An 18,333-nucleotide genomic window follows, 5' to 3' on the forward strand; every position below is an offset into this window, starting at 1 on the left:
CCAATATAGAAGCATCAAGAAATATGGACCAATAGGCTTTCTACAATCACTTCCATTTCAATACCCATTGTTTTGTGTTCTGTCTTGTGTTGATGAAATTATTACCCTATTAATGCCACCTCTTGTTCTGTCTTGTGTTGATGAAATTAATACCCTATTAATGCCACCTCACCCCATCCACCTCACTCAAATGTAGATATAAACAAAAATCGGAGATGTGTAAGTTCTATTCAGTTGTGTATTTGCAATCTAAAGTCTTTGAAAATGTAATAAGTTTTACGAAACGCGCTCGTGTCGCGTCAGACTCGAAATAAAAATGAATTTTGGAGAATTGATTTTTGATTTACCTCCAACAGGTAAAAGAAATATACGAAAGATTGAGAAAATTCGTGTTAGAATTATTAATCTTACTTTTTCGGTCATATATAATAATATATATATATATATATATATATATATATATATATATATATATATATATATATATATATATATATAGGGGGGTACCACCACTGGTGCAATTATAGGGACCCACAGCCTCAGAGAAGGGAACACAGAGCACTCAGGGAAAAACTTGACATTTAACTCTGAATACGAAAGAGTGTTCACTTCTCCTACCACCCCCTTTTTTTTTTTATTATGATGTACACTTTATTATGCAAGGTTATACAGTTACATATCTGATTTTATACAAAAAATAAACATTAAGAGGACACAAGAAAAAGTTCGCTTCCTAGAGGCTGTAGATTTCCTCGAACTCCTCCGACGCCGGGCAGGAACCGAGGATGTAGCGAGCATTCCCCCTCTGGATCGCGACACTGAGGCGCTGAAAGAGAAAACTTGCTGCTCTAGGGTCTCTTGTGGTGTCAATGAGCTTGGAACCAAGATCCTTAAGAAACCTTCTTGCACTCTCACCCCATGGGCCTAGGGTCTCAGACCCTATTGGAACGAAATTGTACCTTTGATCTAATTGCCTGTACTTGACTGACTTTTGTTTTTCTCTGTGTGTCGCTGCGGCTCCTGCCGTGCCGGCAGAGAGGGTGATGTATGTCGTTGCCAGGGTGGATACGCAAGTATAGTCCCATGCTAACTGCCTGCCACCCTTCCACGGACGCAGTGTGATTCCGTCTGGTCGGCCGGCAAAGCTAACAGAGTCACGGTTCAGTAGGTTGCGGGGCTCTCTCTCCGCTGGACACTGAGCAGAGGCAAGGCTTCTTTTAATGATGTCGTTGACTTCGTCGTGTCTAGTGTGCCAACCACCCGATTTTCCACAGTGCAGGCCATGCAATCCATATTCGTCAGCATCTGCCTCGCCGCAAATACACCTGTGAACAGTGTGGATAGGGGCAGCAAGGCGGAGAGCGACTGCAATACGGAGCTCCTGCGGATCAAGACGTGTGCCTGTCGCAGACATAGGGACTGCCAGAAGGAAGTCCCCTGCATGGGGAGCCTGCACAGCTGTGAGGCGTGCACGATCACTGGGGGTTGTTGCTGCCTCCAGCAAAGCTGTGGCTTCTTTGTCTACAATGGGGCTGTCCCAACTGGATTGTTTCTTGGCTTTCGGCATGGCTGGTCTGAGTGCTGGGTTTGTCATGGCACCCCATTTCGTGTCGCATTCCGTGTAGTGGGGGTCCTGTATCCCCGCTACATCACTCAGGGTGTCAGGTAGAATTTCCTTAACCAGGTCATCTGATGCTGAGGAGGAAGAAAGGAAGGCTGGGACAGCAATTTGGGTGGCGGTGCGGACACCCAAGCCACCGAGCCTGACAGGAAGAGTGGCTTGTTTCCACTGGCATTCGTTGAGAGAGAGGTTAACAACTTTTTCCAGCATGGTCTTCAGTAGGAGGTCATACTCGTCAAGCTTATATATATATATATATATATATATATATATATATATATATATATATATATATATATATATATATATATATATCTATATATATATATATATATATATATATATATTAGTATATTTTGGTAGCAGTCTTTCCTGTAGACATATATTATTAAATATGACCGAAAAAGTAAGATTAATAATTCTAACACGAATTTTCTCAATCTTTCGTACATTACGCTTCACTGTTGGAGGTAAATCAAAAATTAATTCTCCAAAATTCATTTTTATTTCTAGTCTGACGCGACACGGGCGCGTTTCGTAAAACTTATTACATTTTTAAAGACTTTAGTTCACAAATACACAACTGAATAGAACTTACGTATCTCCGATTTTATATCTACATTTGAGTGAGGTGGGAGGGGTGATGTGGCATTAACACAAGACAGAACAAGAGGGGATATTAATAGGGTATTAAAAGTATCAACACAAGACAGAACAGAAACAATGGGTATTGAATAGAAGTGTTTGTAGAAAGCCTATTGGTCCATATTTCTTGATGCTTCTATATTGGAGCGGAGTCTTGAGGTGGGTAGAATATAGTTGTGCAATAATTGGCTGTTGATTGCTGGTGTTGACTTCTTGATGTGTAGTGCCTCGCAAACGTCAAGCCGCCTGCTATCGCTGTATCTATCGATGATTTCTGTGTTGTTTACTAGGATTTCTCTGGGGATGGTTTGGTTGTGGGAAGAGATTATATGTTCCTTAATGGAGCCCTGTTGCTTATGCATCGTTAAACGCCTAGAAAGAGATGTTGTTGTCTTGCCTATATACTGTTTTTTTTTGGAGCTTACAGTCCCCAAGTGGGCATTTGAAGGCATAGACGACGTTAGTCTCTTTTAAAGCGTTCTGTTTTGTGTCTGGAGAGTTTCTCATGAGTAGGCTGGCCGTTTTTCTGGTTTTATAGTAAATCGTCAGTTGTATCCTCTGATTTTTGTCTGTAGGGATAACGTTTCTATTAACAATATCTTTCAGGACCCTTTCCTCCGTTTTATGAGCTGTGGAAAAGAAGTTCCTGTAAAATAGTCTAATAGGGGGTATAGGTGTTGTGTTAGTTGTCTCTTCAGAGGTTGCATGGCTTTTCACTTTCCTTCTTATGATGTCTTCGACGAAACCATTGGAGAAGCCGTTATTGACTAGGACCTGCCTTACCCTACAGAGTTCTTCGTCGACTTGCTTCCATTCTGAGCTGTGGCTGAGAGCACGGTCGACATATGCGTTAACAACACTCCTCTTGTACCTGTCAGGGCAGTCGCTGTTGGCATTTAGGCACATTCCTATGTTTGTTTCCTTAGTGTAGACTGCAGTGTGGAAACCTCCACCCTTTTCCATGACTGTTATATCTAGAAAGGGCAGCTTCCCATCCTTTTCCATCTCGTAAGTGAAACGCAGCACGGAACTCTGCTCAAATGCCTCCTTCAGCTCCTGCAGATGTCTGACATCAGGTACCTGTGTAAAAATGTCGTCAACATACCTGCAGTATATGGCCGGTTTCAAGTTCATGTCGACTAAGACTTTTTGCTCGATGGTACCCATGTAGAAGTTTGCAAACAGGACACCTAGGGGAGAACCCATGGCGACCCCATCTACTTGCTTATACATGTGCCCATCCGGGCTCAAGAAGGGTGCCTCTTTAGTACAAGCTTGGAGTAGTTTCCTCAGAATATTTTCTGGTATGTCAAGAGGAGTACAGGCTGGATCACGATACACTCTGTCGGCTATCATTCCGATTGTCTCGTCCACAGGTACGTTGGTAAACAGCGATTCTACGTCCAACGAGGCTCTTATCCCTGTGGCCCGTGTGCCCCGCAGTAAGTCAACAAATTCCTTTGGAGACTTCAGGCTGAAGGCGCAAGGAACATAAGGAGTCAGCAGGCCGTTGAGTCGCTTCGCCAGTCTGTACGTGGGTGTGGGTATCTGGCTAATGATTGGCCGAAGTGGGTTTCCAGGCTTGTGTGTCTTGACATTTCCATACACATATCCAGGTTTATATTCCCCAATGATCTTTGGCAGGTGGAGTGCGGATTTCTTGGCGTTCACAGTTTCGATCAGTTTGTTGACTTTTGCTTTTAATTCGGCTGTAGTGTCCTTCGTTACCCTTTGGAACTTAGTTTGGTCAGAGAGTATGATGTTCATTTTCGCCAGATATTCGTCTTTTTTAAGAATGACATATATTGGCGACTTGTCACCTCTCCTGACAACTATCTCCTTGTTCTCACGAAGGCTTTTAGCTGCCGCTTTAAGCTCGGGGGACAGTATGGTGCTTCTGTAGTTGCCTCGATTCTTTCCTCCTTCTGCAATAAGTTCTGCTTGTAAGGTATCTTTGGTAGTGACCTTCTTTTGTGTCTCGAGGTCGAATATGTCGTCCAACAGAATTTCCAACTCTACTTTCCGGGCCATCTCACTCGGTCTGGACATAACATGACAGTTTATGCCCAGATTTAGGAGAGTGACTTGGTCCTCAGTGAGGTTAATTCCTGCAAGGTTCAGGAAGCCATCTCTTGGTCGTGGAATTGCCATAGGTCCTCCATATAATGTTGTAAGTTTTACGAAACGCGCCCGTGTCGCGTCAGACTAGAAATAAAAATTAATTTTGGAGAATTAATTTTTGATTTACCTCCAACAGTGAAGCGTAATGTACGAAAGATTGAGAAAATTCGTGTTAGAATTATTAATCTTACTTTTTCGGTCATATTTAATAAAATATATATATATATATATATATATATATATATATATATATATATATATATATATATATATATATATATATATATATATATATATATATATATATATATATATATATATATATTGGTGTATACTGGCAGCAGGTTTTCTTTCAAACATGTTTCATTGAATATGACCGCATATTCTGTATTTTTTATTTTCTGGAGAACTCCTATTTCAATTAAGCCCTGATGCTAAGAAAATAGTTAGAGGGATAGAAGCCCTAAACCAGAAAATAATAAATACAGAATATGCGGTCATATTCAATGAAACATATATATATATATATATATATATATATATATATATATATATATATATATATATATATATATATATATATATATATATATATATATATATATATATATTTATATATATATAACTGTGCTTGGAGACCCACCACCCTTAATTACCCCCTACTCCAAATTAATCAACAAAAATCTGAAATTACAACCATCACATAGAAATAACCTGCACACATAAATAACATCACATGAAACAAGAAGGTATGACAGGATGTGCAGAATACCCCCATTGAATAGCAGAGGTGCAACAGGAACTTCTGAGAGAAGTTCTGGATCAGCCAGGCTGTGGTACTGCACATACTGCACAAGGATGGATTGATAAATTAATATATGGACTACTGACTTTAAACACAAGTTTATTGATTTTATTAAAAAAATATATCATATATGTTACATAAATACTTAGGAATTTTTTCTTAGAAATTATATTGTTCTCTAAAGGAAGTAATATTGATGGGAGTCACCTCTGACTTAATTACATAAAGTTTATTGATTTTATTACAAAAATAAATCATATTTTACATATAATTTTTTTTAGTAATTATATTGTTCTGTAAAGGAAGTAAGATTGATGGGAATCACCTCTGACTTAATTACATTAATTACATAAAGTTTATTGATTTTATTACAAAAATAAATCATATTTTACATAAATAATTTTTTTAGTAATTATATTGTTCTGTAAAGGAAGTAAGATTGATGGGAATCACCTTTGACTTAATTACATAAAGTTTATTGATTTTATTACAAAAATAAATCATATTTTACACATACTTTTTTTTAGTAATTATATTTTTCTGTAAAGGAAGTAAGATTGATGAAGATGGCTTCAAAATAATGGACGTCTTCGACCCTTCTAAGATATGATCTTTGGGAACCCTGATGAAGGTACTTGCTTCAGCAGTAAGTAGACACTGATGTGCTGAAAATGTGGAAAACATAACATATATAATAAATATATATTTCTTGCAAAAAACAAAACACCAAAATCACAGAAATTTGGAACCATAGTAGTCTGTAGACAGAGGCCACCAGGCATTACAACAATCGGTAGACAGAGACCAAGAAGGGCAATTGTGGTGCCACAATGGTTTCCAAGAATCCTAGCATAGATTATTTGAGTTAAAATTGGTTTACTTTTACCAAGGGGCCATTTGGAGGTAGGCCCACCCCAGTACCCACTGTGTGTGTATTCTTCCAAATAGTGTAGAGGTGCCATAGGCACAATCAGAGCACTGTATAAACATCAGAGGTCCGCGGTTGTTCAACGTCCTCCCAGCGACTATCAGAAATATTGCCGGAACAACCGTGGACATCTTCAAGAGAAAACTGGACTGTTTCCTAAGAGAAGTTCCAGATCAGCCGAGCTGTGGTGGGTATGTGGCCCTGCGGGCCGCTCCAAGCAACAGCCTGGTGGACCAAACACTCACAAGTTGAGCCTGGCCACGGGCTGGGCTTGGGAAGTAGAAGAACTCCCAGAACCCCATCAAGCAGGTGTAATGTACTCAGGTAACTAGTGCCCAGACACAGAAACTAGACACCTCTACTGTAAGATAACTAGTGGGAAAATGCAAGTAATGCAATCTAACAAGTGAACAAAACAAATTAAGAGTGCAACACGTGGTAGCAACACTGCCACTATGAAAACACCCACTACTACATCGACCGGGATAATTTTTTAGCAAGAGGAGGAGGAGAAGAATGGCTAAAAATGACCAGATTCTACCACCAACTCGGTCAAATGCTAGAGAGGACGCAAACACAGTGGCCTCCTTACCAAAGCCTCAGATATTATCACGAAGTAAGGCATCCAGCACTTCCACTAACACGATACCATCATTTATATTTGCCAACATCCAGGGTATAAAAACACGCAAATCCAACAAAGTTCACTTTATAGATGGTCTCCTTCATGAGGCAAATGCAGTGTTTGCAGCCCTAACAGAAACCAACACAAAGGACTACCATGATGGTGAAATATGGATCTCAGAGTACAATCTTTTCATATGTGATAGGAAACACCGGCTTTAGGGTGGGGTCAGCCTCTACATCAAAGACACACTCATCTGTACTGAGCTGCTAAACACCTCAAATGATATGGTGGAAGTGCTGATAATCAAAATAGAGATCCTAAATGTACTTATTGTCCTTGTATATAAGTCACCGGAGGCAAACCCTCAGCAGTTTAAAGACCAACTAATGAAAATAGAACACTGCTTGGAAAACCTCACAAATCCAGCTCCGAACATCATCCTGCTTGGGGACTTCAACCTACGGCACCTGAAATGGAAGCACCTGGCTAATACAGTAATATCAGAAAGAATACCAGGAAGCAGCCTAAATGAACAGGCACATGCAAATGACCTGCTACGGATGTGCGACAGGTTTGCCTTAAACCAGCAAATAGTAGAATCAACTAGGAAGGAGAACACGCTGGACCTCATTCTTACTAATAATGATGAATTGATCAGGAACATAATGATTACAAATACCTGTTACTCAGATCACAACTTAATTGAAGTTATGACAACCATGGGGAATAGACCTTCAAAACCAGTCCAGATTCCCGGTGGAGGAGATTTCAGCAAATTCAACTTCAATAATAAACAGATAAACTGGGAGCAAATAAACAAGGACTTCACAGAAATAAACTGGGAAGAACAGCTAGAAAATGCAAATCTGAACCAGTGCCTGGAAAAAATAAGCTCAGTAGCACTAAAAATATGTTCACACAGCATACCCCTAAGAAAAAAGAGGAAGAGATGCAGATTGGAACGAGAACGTCGTTCCCTATATAGGCAAAAAAAAACAATCGCGGAACAACTTGAGAGTCGCACCCTATCTCAAGAACGGCGAAGAAGGTTAGGTAGAGAAATAGAAACAATTGAACTCAAGCTACAAGAATCATACAAAACCCAGGAGAGGCAAAGAGAGCAAAAGGCCATCAGTGAAATAGAGAGAAATCCGAAATATTTTTTCTCCTATGCAAAATCAAGATCAAAAACCACATCTAGTATCGGGCCCCTGCGAAAGGGAGATGGAACTTTCACCGATGACAACAAAGAAATGAGCGAGCTACTGAGGAAGCAATACGACTGTTTTCTGCGAGCCATTAAACTCACTAAAGATTTCTAACCAAAATGAGTTTTTCATGGATATGATACCAACATCAAATCATATATCAGACGTCACCCTATCCCCACTGCATTTTGAAGAAGCCATAAACAGTATGCCTATGCACTCTGCACCAGGCCCGGATTCTTGGAACTCCATATTCATCAAGAACTGTAAAAAACCACTATCGCAGGCCCTCCACATTATGTGGAGACAAAGCCTAGATACTGGCGTTATCCCTGATATACTAAAAACAGCAGAGATAGCACCACTTCATAAAGGAGGAAATAAGGCAGAGGCAAAAAATTAGACCGATAGCACTAATATCGCACATCATAAAAATTTTTGAGAGAGTGTTAAGAAGTAAGATCACAAAATACATGGAATCACAGCATCTGCATAACCCCGGACAACATGGTTTCAGAACAGGGCGCTCTTGCCTGTCGCAGTTGTTGGACCACTATGATATGGCATTAGATGCTATGGAAGACAAACAAAATGCTGATGTAATTTACAAAGATTTCGCAAAAGCTTTTGATAAATGACCATGGTGTTATTGCACATAAAATGTGTTCAAAAGGAATTACCGGAAAAATAGGCAGATGGATCTACAATTTCCTGACTAACAGAACACAATGTGTAATCGTCAACAAAATAAAATCCAGCCCATCAACCGTGAAGAGCTCAGTCCCCCAGGGTACTGTGTTTGCTCCAGTACTTTTTCTCATCCTGATATCGGACATAGACAAGAACACAACCTATAGCACTGTATCATCCTTTGCAGATGACACTAGGATCTTCATGAGAGTAGGCAACATAGAGGACACGGCAAACCTCCAGTCAGATGTAGATCAGGTCTTTCTATGGGCTACAGAAAATAATATGGTGTTTAACGAAGATTAGTTCCAGCTCATGCGCTATGGACAAAATGAAAATATAAAAACGGCAACCACGTAAAAAACTCAGGCAAATCATAACATAGAACGAAAACGCAATGTAAAGGATCTGGGTGTACTCATGTCTGAAGACTTTACCTTTAAAGAACACAATAAAGTAGCCGTCACAACTGCAAGAAAAATGACAGGTTGGATAACAAGAACTTTTCACACTAGAGATCCTATACCGATGGTGATACTTTTCAAAACGCTTGTGCTCTCTAGAGTGGAGTACTGCTGCACAATGACAGCCCCTTTCAAAGCTGGAGAAATTGCTGACCTGAAGAGCGTGCAGAGAACCTTTACTGCTAGAATCCACTCAGCAAAAATTATTACTCAGTAAAAAAAGTAAAACATCTAAACTATTGGGACCGACTAAAGAGCCTAAATCTGTACTCCCTTGAGCGCAGGCGGGAGAGATACATAATAATTTACACGTGGAAAACATTAGAGGGGCTGGTCCCAAACCTGCACACAGAAATGACATCACATGAGACCAGAAGACATGGCAGGATTTGCAGAATACCCCCATTGAAAAGCAGAAGTGCAACAGGTACTCTGAGAGAGAACTCTATCAACATCAGAGGCGCGAGACTGTTCAACACGCTTCCGCTACACATAAGGGGCATAACTGGCAAACCCCTCAGAGTGTTCAAGAGAACTGGATAAGCACCTCCAAAGGATACCTGATCAACCAGGCTGTGACTCATACATCAGACTGCGAGCAGCCGCATCCAACAGTTGATCAGTCCAGCAACCAGGAGGCCTGGTCGACGACCGAGCCGCGGGGACGCTAAGCCCCGGAAGCACCTCAAGGTACTTGCCCTACCATCTACATGATTTGATGCTCTGCAAATACAGCACACATCAATTCATTGCACACTTATATAATAATTATTTGAGAATATATAACAAGTACTTTATATTTAAAAATTATTTTTTTTATATTTGTAGCTATACAATATTTGTATCCCTGGTTTCCATACAGTATATTCTAAACAAAATATATATTAACAAAACACATCACAACAAATAGTTGACAGCTGTTAGACTGCCAAATAACAAAAAGAGCTTTGAATATATGATCAGATATTCTTGAGATGGGACAGGAACCAAAGACTCGCCAGGTCCAAAAAGCGCACTTGAAGCCTCCCCAAAACCTCCATTCATTCATTCACAAACTTCTCCCAAGACCATCGTGAATTAATGAATGAATGCATGATGGTCTTTCCCCCAAGACCAAATGATCCAAGGTATGATCCAAATATTGAAATATATTCCCCCAAAGATCAAAATATCCAAGATATGATCAAAATATTCAATCAAAACTAGTGACATCAAATCAGCTTATAGAATGGGTATCAAATCAACAGGAGGGTATAAATAACAGGAGAATTTGAGTTAAACTAGATAGCTGCTTCCGCAAGTCAGACCTTTTCAAATCTGCAGTCTCTAGTAAATCAAATGTTTATGTGAATAAATGTCTGACCAGGTTCAGACAAAATCTCTTATTTAAACTGTGGGGTTTCTGGAAAAATTCCCCTGTAATTAAACATTGTTTTGTGGGAGACAATACAATTATAGCTAGGGGGACTGACACTGGAAAAACCTATTTTATAACAACTGAAGCTCACCTCAATTCTCCTGAATGACTGTGGGATAGCTGCTGAATAACCAGAGTTCAAATTATAACCTCATTTAACTACCAATGTGTACTTTAGCTGTGCCTTTCCTTCCAAAAGGTTTTAAGTTAAAAAAAAAAAATGGGTCTTCTTTATTATTGTCTCTTTTTTTTCTTTTTTTACTTCCTTGTTCCATAGTACACTGGCTTTGCCTGTGTCCTCTAGTATAAATTTTATCATCCAGTGTACCTGAGTGTATCTCAATTTAATCTACCTCATTTTGTTTTAGTGTTTTAGTGTAACTTTAATATTAAAATATAGTGTTCTTATTATATTATAGTAAGTAAGCTATTTGTTTTATAGATTTCATAATTGCTTTTTGACTTTTATTGGTCATCCATTGTTATTAATTATTCTAGTTCATTTTTACTTTAAGTTCCAATAAGTTTTCATTACTTAAATTACTATTAAGTTTATATTACTTTACAATTTTTAAATCTTTAAAATTTATAACTAAAACTGGACAAACTGGAGGAATGGCCTAAGAATATATACACCAGTTGATTGACAGTTGAAACACGAGACCATAGAGCCAATCCTCAACCCCTGCAAACACAACTAGGTGAGTACAAGTTTTGCTTAGAAATCGAAGAATGAGTTTTGATTACTTGTCACAGTTGTATCTTGAGAAAGTCGGTGTTTCTTCATTTTTTTCGAGGACTTATCATCTTGCTCTACATTCTTGTCTTTTGCTTCCCTGATCTTTCTATTTTGATTTTCCTGAATGTGAACTGAAAATAAGGAAAACATGAATAAAATATATATCCTCATTAAACAAAAATTGTGTTTCTCTACAGCTGCAGCTACAGATAACACACAGCCACTCTACTTGAACTAATGCACATGCTACACACACAAACACAATACTTCAAATCTACAAAAGTGACAGCAGAGAAGACCCACTCAATTATAGACCTGTATCATTGACAAGTGTAATAGTCAAAATATTGGTAAAAATAACAAAAACTAAATGGGTAGAACACTGGGAGAGAAATTATATAATATCAGACAGACAGTATGGTTTTTGATCTAGAAGATCCGGTGTATCGAATTTACTCAGTTTCTATGATCGAGCAACAGAGATTTTACAGAAAAGAGATGGTTGGGTTGACTGCATCTATCTGTACCTAAAAAACACTTTTGATAGAGTTCCACATAAAGAGGTTGTTCCGGAAACTGGAAAATATTAGAGGGGTGACAGGTAAGCTTCTAACATGGATGAAAACTTTTCTGACTTATAGGAAAATGAGGGCAGTAATCAGAGGCAATGTATCAGACGGGAGAAATGTTACAAGTGGAGTACCACAGGGCTCAGATCTTGCACCAAGGATGTTCATTGTCTACATAAACAATCTACCAGATGAAATACAGAATTATATGAACATGTTTGCTGATGATGCTAAGATAATAGGAAGAACAAGAAACTTGGATGATTAGCATGCCCTTCAAGATGACCTGGACAAAATAAGTGTATGGAGCACCACTTGGCAAATGGAATTTAATGTGAATAAATGTCATGTTATGGAATGTGGAATAGGAGAACATAGACCCCACACAACCTATAAATTATGTGAGAAATCCTTAAAAAATTCTGATAAAAAAAAGAGATCTAGGGATGGTTCTAGATAGAAAAGTATCACCTGAGGACCACATAAAGAATGTTGTGCGAGGAGCCTATGCTACACTTTCTAACTTCAGAATTGCTTTTAAATACATGGATGGTAAAATACTAAAGAAATTGTTCTACATAAATGTACAAAAAAATATTTCTTAATGTTAAAGTGGATCTGAAATTCTTCCTGGCCATGTAATAGAACCCCAATAAATCAATATATGAAAATATATTTAAAAATTCTTTGATAAACGGATGAGACTTTGTTGGGTAAAGAAGGCATGAACTTCAAGTTGTTTTTTTTTATATATATTTTATATATATATATATATATATATATATATATATATATATATATATATATATATATATATATATATATATATATATATATATTTAAATATATATATATATATATATATATATATATATATATATATATATATATATATATAAATATATATATATATATATATATATATATATATATATATATATATATATATATATATATATATATATATATATATAAACGGACCCAGTCCATGGAACTCACTCCCTATTGAATTTAAAAGCTGTCCAACTTTTGCGTCATTCATAAACAATACAAAAATGTACCTAATTTCATCTTCATAGTTTTTTACCTTTTGCTTTAAAATTGCACTGTATCTATTGCTACCCAATCTCCAAATTTTTATGTACCCGATCCGAACATCTTTACCATTGTTATCATTGCTGTCTTCTTATATGTGCTGTCAATCTGCTGTATGGTGTCTATTAATCTTGTTTAAATTACCAATCAAGCTGTCAGTGTAATCAATCAGAGCTTTAATATACCAATGTGCTTTAATATACCTACTATTCTCTCTCATCTCATTTTTTTTCTTGCAATGTATTTGTTATTTTATTAATTCTGCTAGAATTTACCTAATTAAAATTATCTATTAGATAAAGGACCTGCCTGAAATGCTGTGCATACTAGTGGCTTTACAAAATTGTAAATACTATGCTATGTATTCTCACAAACCCAATGTACCTTCTTGTATATAAATAAATAAATAAATAAATGAAATACACTATATATATATATATATATATATATATATATATATATATATATATATATATATATATATATATATATATATATATATATATGCAACAATGATCACAAAAACACTGATCCAAGTATGCAGAAAAACCACATGTGAAAAATAGAGCATTTTAAGCATTTTCTATTTTTCACATGTGGTTATTCTGCATATATATATATATATATATATATATATATATATATATATATATATATATATATATATATATATATATATATATATATATATATATATATATATATATATATATATATATATTTATATATATATGTCATACCTAGTAGCCAGAACACACTTCTCAGCCTACTATGCAAGGCCCGATTTGCCTAATAAGCCAAGTTTTCCTGAATTAATATATTTTCTCTCTTTTTTTTCTTATGAAATGATAAAGCTACCCATTTCATTATGTGTGAGGTCAATTTTTTTTTATTGGAGTCAAAATTAACGTAGATATATGACTAAACCTAACCAACCCTACCTAACCTAACCTAACCTATCTTTATAGGTTAGGTTAGGTAAGGTAGCCAAAAAAGTTAGGTTGGGTAGGTTAGGTAGTCTAAAAACAATTCATTCATGAAAACTTGGCTTATTAGGCAAATCGGGCCTAGCATAGTAGGCTGAGAAGTGCGTTCTGGCTACTAGGTATGACATATATATATATATATATATATATATATATATATATATATATATATATATATATATATATGTCGTACCTAGTAGCCAGAACGCACTTCTCAGCCTATTATGCAAGGCCCGATTTGCCTAATAAGCCAAGTTTTCATGAAATAATTGTTTTTCGACAACCTAACCTACCTAACCTAACCTAACCTAACTTTTTCGGCTACCTAACCTAATCTAACTTATAAAGATAGGTTAGGTTAGGTTAGGTAGGGTTGGTTAGGTTCGGCCATATATCTACGTTAATTTTAAGTCCAATAAAAAAAATTGACCTCATACATAATGAAATGGGTAGCTTTATCATTTCATATGAAAAAAATTAGAGCAAATATATTAATTCAGGAAAACTTGGCTTATTAGGCAAATCGGGCCTTGCATAGTAAGCTGAGAAGTGCATTCTGGCTACTAGGTACGACATATATATATATATATATATATATATGTTGTACCTAGTAGCCAGAACGTCATACTCGGCCTACTATGCAAGGCCCGATTTGCCTAATAAGCCAAATTTGTCTGAATTTATGTATTTTTCTCATTTTTTTCTTATGAAATGATATATCATTCCATTTCATTATTTATAAGTTAATTTGTTGAAATATGAGTTAAAACTAACGTAGATATATGACCGAACCTAACCAACCTTACCTAACCTATCTAAACGTAACCTATACTCACACAACTAAGTCAATAATTTATGTTCCTAATATAATATAATAATAATAATTCAAATAAACTAATTGGAAACAATTTATTGAAAATAAAGTAAATCACTCGGCCTATTAGGCAAATCGGCGATTGTATAGTAGGGCAAGAAGTGAGTTCTGGTTACTAGGTACGACATATATATATATGTGTATGTATATATATATATATATATATATATATATATATATATATATATATATATATATATATATATATATATATATATATATATATATATATATATATATATAAAAGATTTCTTACATTCTTGAACAGACACTAGCATGCATAGCTTTTTGGGCAAGTCCTTAATCCTAATTTTAACACTCACATTCCCAGTAAGCAGCCCATATCAGCTGTAACTCCCAAGTACCTATTTACTGTTAGGTGAATAGGTACATCAGGGCAAAAGAAACTGTCCATTTGTTTCAGCATCTAATAGGGATAGAACCTTGACCCTTAGGATTACAAACCCAGAGCACTGTCCACTGAGCCGTCAGGCTCTGATGTTAATTTTAATATTACTGTGAACTGGAATACATGAAATAAACTATATCAGCAGTCAAGTATAATACAACTAACAATTGAATTAATAGTGGTCCAGAACGGACCGAAACGTCTTTGTATTTTCATCATTTTTTGTGTGGTTAGGACAACATTCTTCAGCAACATTATTGTGACTCATCAGCTGTATAAAATACAACTTCTTTATACAACAAATCAGTAATGTAATTGTGGAACCTAAAAACTTGTCTAAAATATATACAAGTTTTGCTTTGAATTTAAAAAACGAAGAATGAGTTTTAATTACCTTTAATAGTTGAATCTTCAGACAGTCTTCGTTTTTTCTTCATTTTCTTTAACTTAAGCTCTTGCTCCCCATTCTTTTCTTTTGCCTCACTGATGTTGATATCTTCTTGGGCATCTATATTATTTGTTGGTATCTTGTTGACACTTGATCCATTGTCCTGCATGTATGCTGAAAATAAAGAAACATGCGTAAAATTAATATGGTTTCATCATTACAAAATATGTGCTCCAAAAAACTTTAATTGAAAGAAACACTGTAATGTGAAATTTGGCAGCAATGAGGAACTATGTCATTATGGGAATTTTGGTACCCATATGTAAAGGAAGTCTCATTATCTGCTGATATAGACCTGATGCAAAGTAAAGTGTGTCAAAATTATTTGCACACCCTACTCCACTATGTGATGGAGTGAAAAAAGATATGTGAATTCAGATAATTCTATAACAAATGTTCAAGATATGAGTAAATATTTCATTCAAAATGATCTGCTGCCAGAAATCTTGGTAAATATCACCAGTTTGCTAACTGTATGTAGTAACTAAGTGATTGTAACCTATCCATCGCTGTCCACTGGATGGAGGCAGTGTGCAAGATAAACATATCAATTGTGACACTAGCTCTCCACACATGTCAGGTGCTTAATTTAAAATCTGTACTCATGGTCGGTCTCGAGCCCCTTGTCAATGTGGTGATGTGCATGGAATTATGTAATTAGGTCATCAAGATTGAAACTTGCTTAGCTAAAATGAATTGCTTGGTTCAGTCCCGGAGCCAATTAATTATGTGCCTCTGCAACCATTTCCACTACCGCTAACAACATGGATATGGGATGTATAATATATGAACTAAACTACTGTACTATGTAAATGCTTTTCATTATTGCCAACACAAAGGAACATGCAGGTGTTTATGATTTTTATTGTTAGCTTATGCAAAATAATAATAATAATAATTACCAAGATAAAACAATTCGGTGAGATTATTAACATTTTTGCTTGACAGACCACTTCCTGGTAGCATGCCCTTTGTGGTATTTCTATTGCCGACCTTAAAATAGATGACAGCAACTTGATAACCACCACCTTGTAGCTTAGAGACCTGCAATACAACATAATATTTACAAATATAACTAAAATATTTTTAGTGTTAATTTGAACACAGTTTTCAAGAGATATGGCTTCAATTATAAAAAAAGAGATTAACTTATGATTACAGAATATAAGATGGGATAACCATAAGCTTCTGAAACAGACAGCATCCCTCCCTCATACAGCATTGGGTACATCTGCAAAAGTGCAGAAGTACCGAAGTAGCTTAAGATGTACTTTTCTTACCTAGTTTAAGAGACCTACTGATAGTTATATCATTAAAGTATAATTACATAACTAATGGAAATAAAAAAAAATATAAAATAACACAAAAATACTTATATAATGCACATTACTTTATTATTAACATCAATAAGTACAGTATTCACCAAAATTGAAAATGTTAATACTAATTAATTATCAAATGGCTTAAAATCTGTTTATTTGTGGGACAATTTAAAACCTAACAGAATGGATATTAATACAATATGATACAATTCTAATTGAAGAAATAACAGAATGCATGAAATACTTACAGATTTTTTCATGGCTTTAAATGATCTGCAAAGGTTTTGATGCTTAGCAGCTCTTCGACCCATTTCCTTATATTTCTCCTCCCGCTCTACATCACCCTTACGCTTTTCATCTATAAAGCTGTGTCCACAGTTGCAGAAATGTCGACGAACACTAATGACATTACTTCAGATGGGACAACACCGCTGGAAAGGTTTCTTCTGGCCTGTAAATAAAGATAATCTGGGCAATCATAAAAAGAGTAAAATGTTTAAAATGTAATACAGTGGTACAAAAAACACAGTAGCAGCCTAATGAAAGAGCACAAAGAAGTACAGTGCTACAGAAGACTGAGCGGAGAATTGTGATTGTATTATTGAGAACCTGTACAGCACCAGATTTTATTAATTACACAAGTAAACCAAATTAAATATATTTAAATATGCGAAGAATATACTGGAATTTTCAATATAAATCAAAATTGCAATTTGTGAACTGCAAATAATTGAATTGTGACTCAAATACTTATTTGACTAAGTTTTTTGATCTTCCAATAATATTAAATTAATATTCAACTTAGCTAACATTTTGTGGTATTAATAAAGTTTGAAATAGATCTGCAATTTTAACAGACAAAATTGATAAAACAAAATTAAGATTTTATACTCTATATCTAATGATAATGTGAACTTACACCCAAATAAAATTAATAACCTACAAAAATAAAATTTAAAGTATATATTATATACAAATCACAATTATAATGTAACTTACTTGAATTAATGGAAGCCATTGCTGTAATGTTCTCTCAGAGAGAATTGTTGACAATGTTGTAATGTTGCAATTGATAATGTCTGATTTAAATTTTACCTAAAAAAAAAAAAATATTTTAATAACAGGTATACAATAGCATCTGTTTAGATTAATTATAAAAAAACAAAAATGCACATTTTTCATATATATTTTTTCATGCATATTTTTCTACCTTGCATATAAATGCAAGGTAGAATGCATATATGCACCACTAAGATGGTGGTGCATGTATTTTATAACACATTTGAACAATGAAACTCTACAGATGATACAGAAGACACAAGAAAATTGGCACTGTAGGAGACATTGAAAAAACAGAAATAACA

General features: G+C 35.6%; 1 protein-coding gene across 1 annotated transcript; it reads right to left on the reverse strand.

The window, feature by feature from the left end:
* Positions 1–5,566: 5,566 nt before the first annotated feature.
* Positions 5,567–18,066, reverse strand: LOC123766957 (uncharacterized). The gene is made up of 6 exons (XM_069330669.1): positions 17,969–18,066; positions 17,218–17,420; positions 16,550–16,691; positions 15,594–15,761; positions 11,275–11,397; positions 5,567–5,857 (listed from the first exon to the last, which is right to left on the reverse strand). Exons 2-6 carry the CDS (start codon positions 17,278–17,280, stop codon positions 5,700–5,702), a joined length of 654 nt encoding a protein of 217 aa, XP_069186770.1. The 5' UTR covers positions 17,281–17,420; positions 17,969–18,066; the 3' UTR covers positions 5,567–5,699.
* Between the last annotated feature and the right edge of the window lie 267 nt (positions 18,067–18,333).

The sequence above is a fragment of the Procambarus clarkii genome, chromosome 3, assembly GCF_040958095.1.
Source record: "Procambarus clarkii isolate CNS0578487 chromosome 3, FALCON_Pclarkii_2.0, whole genome shotgun sequence".
Lineage (NCBI taxonomy): Eukaryota > Metazoa > Arthropoda > Malacostraca > Decapoda > Cambaridae > Procambarus > Procambarus clarkii.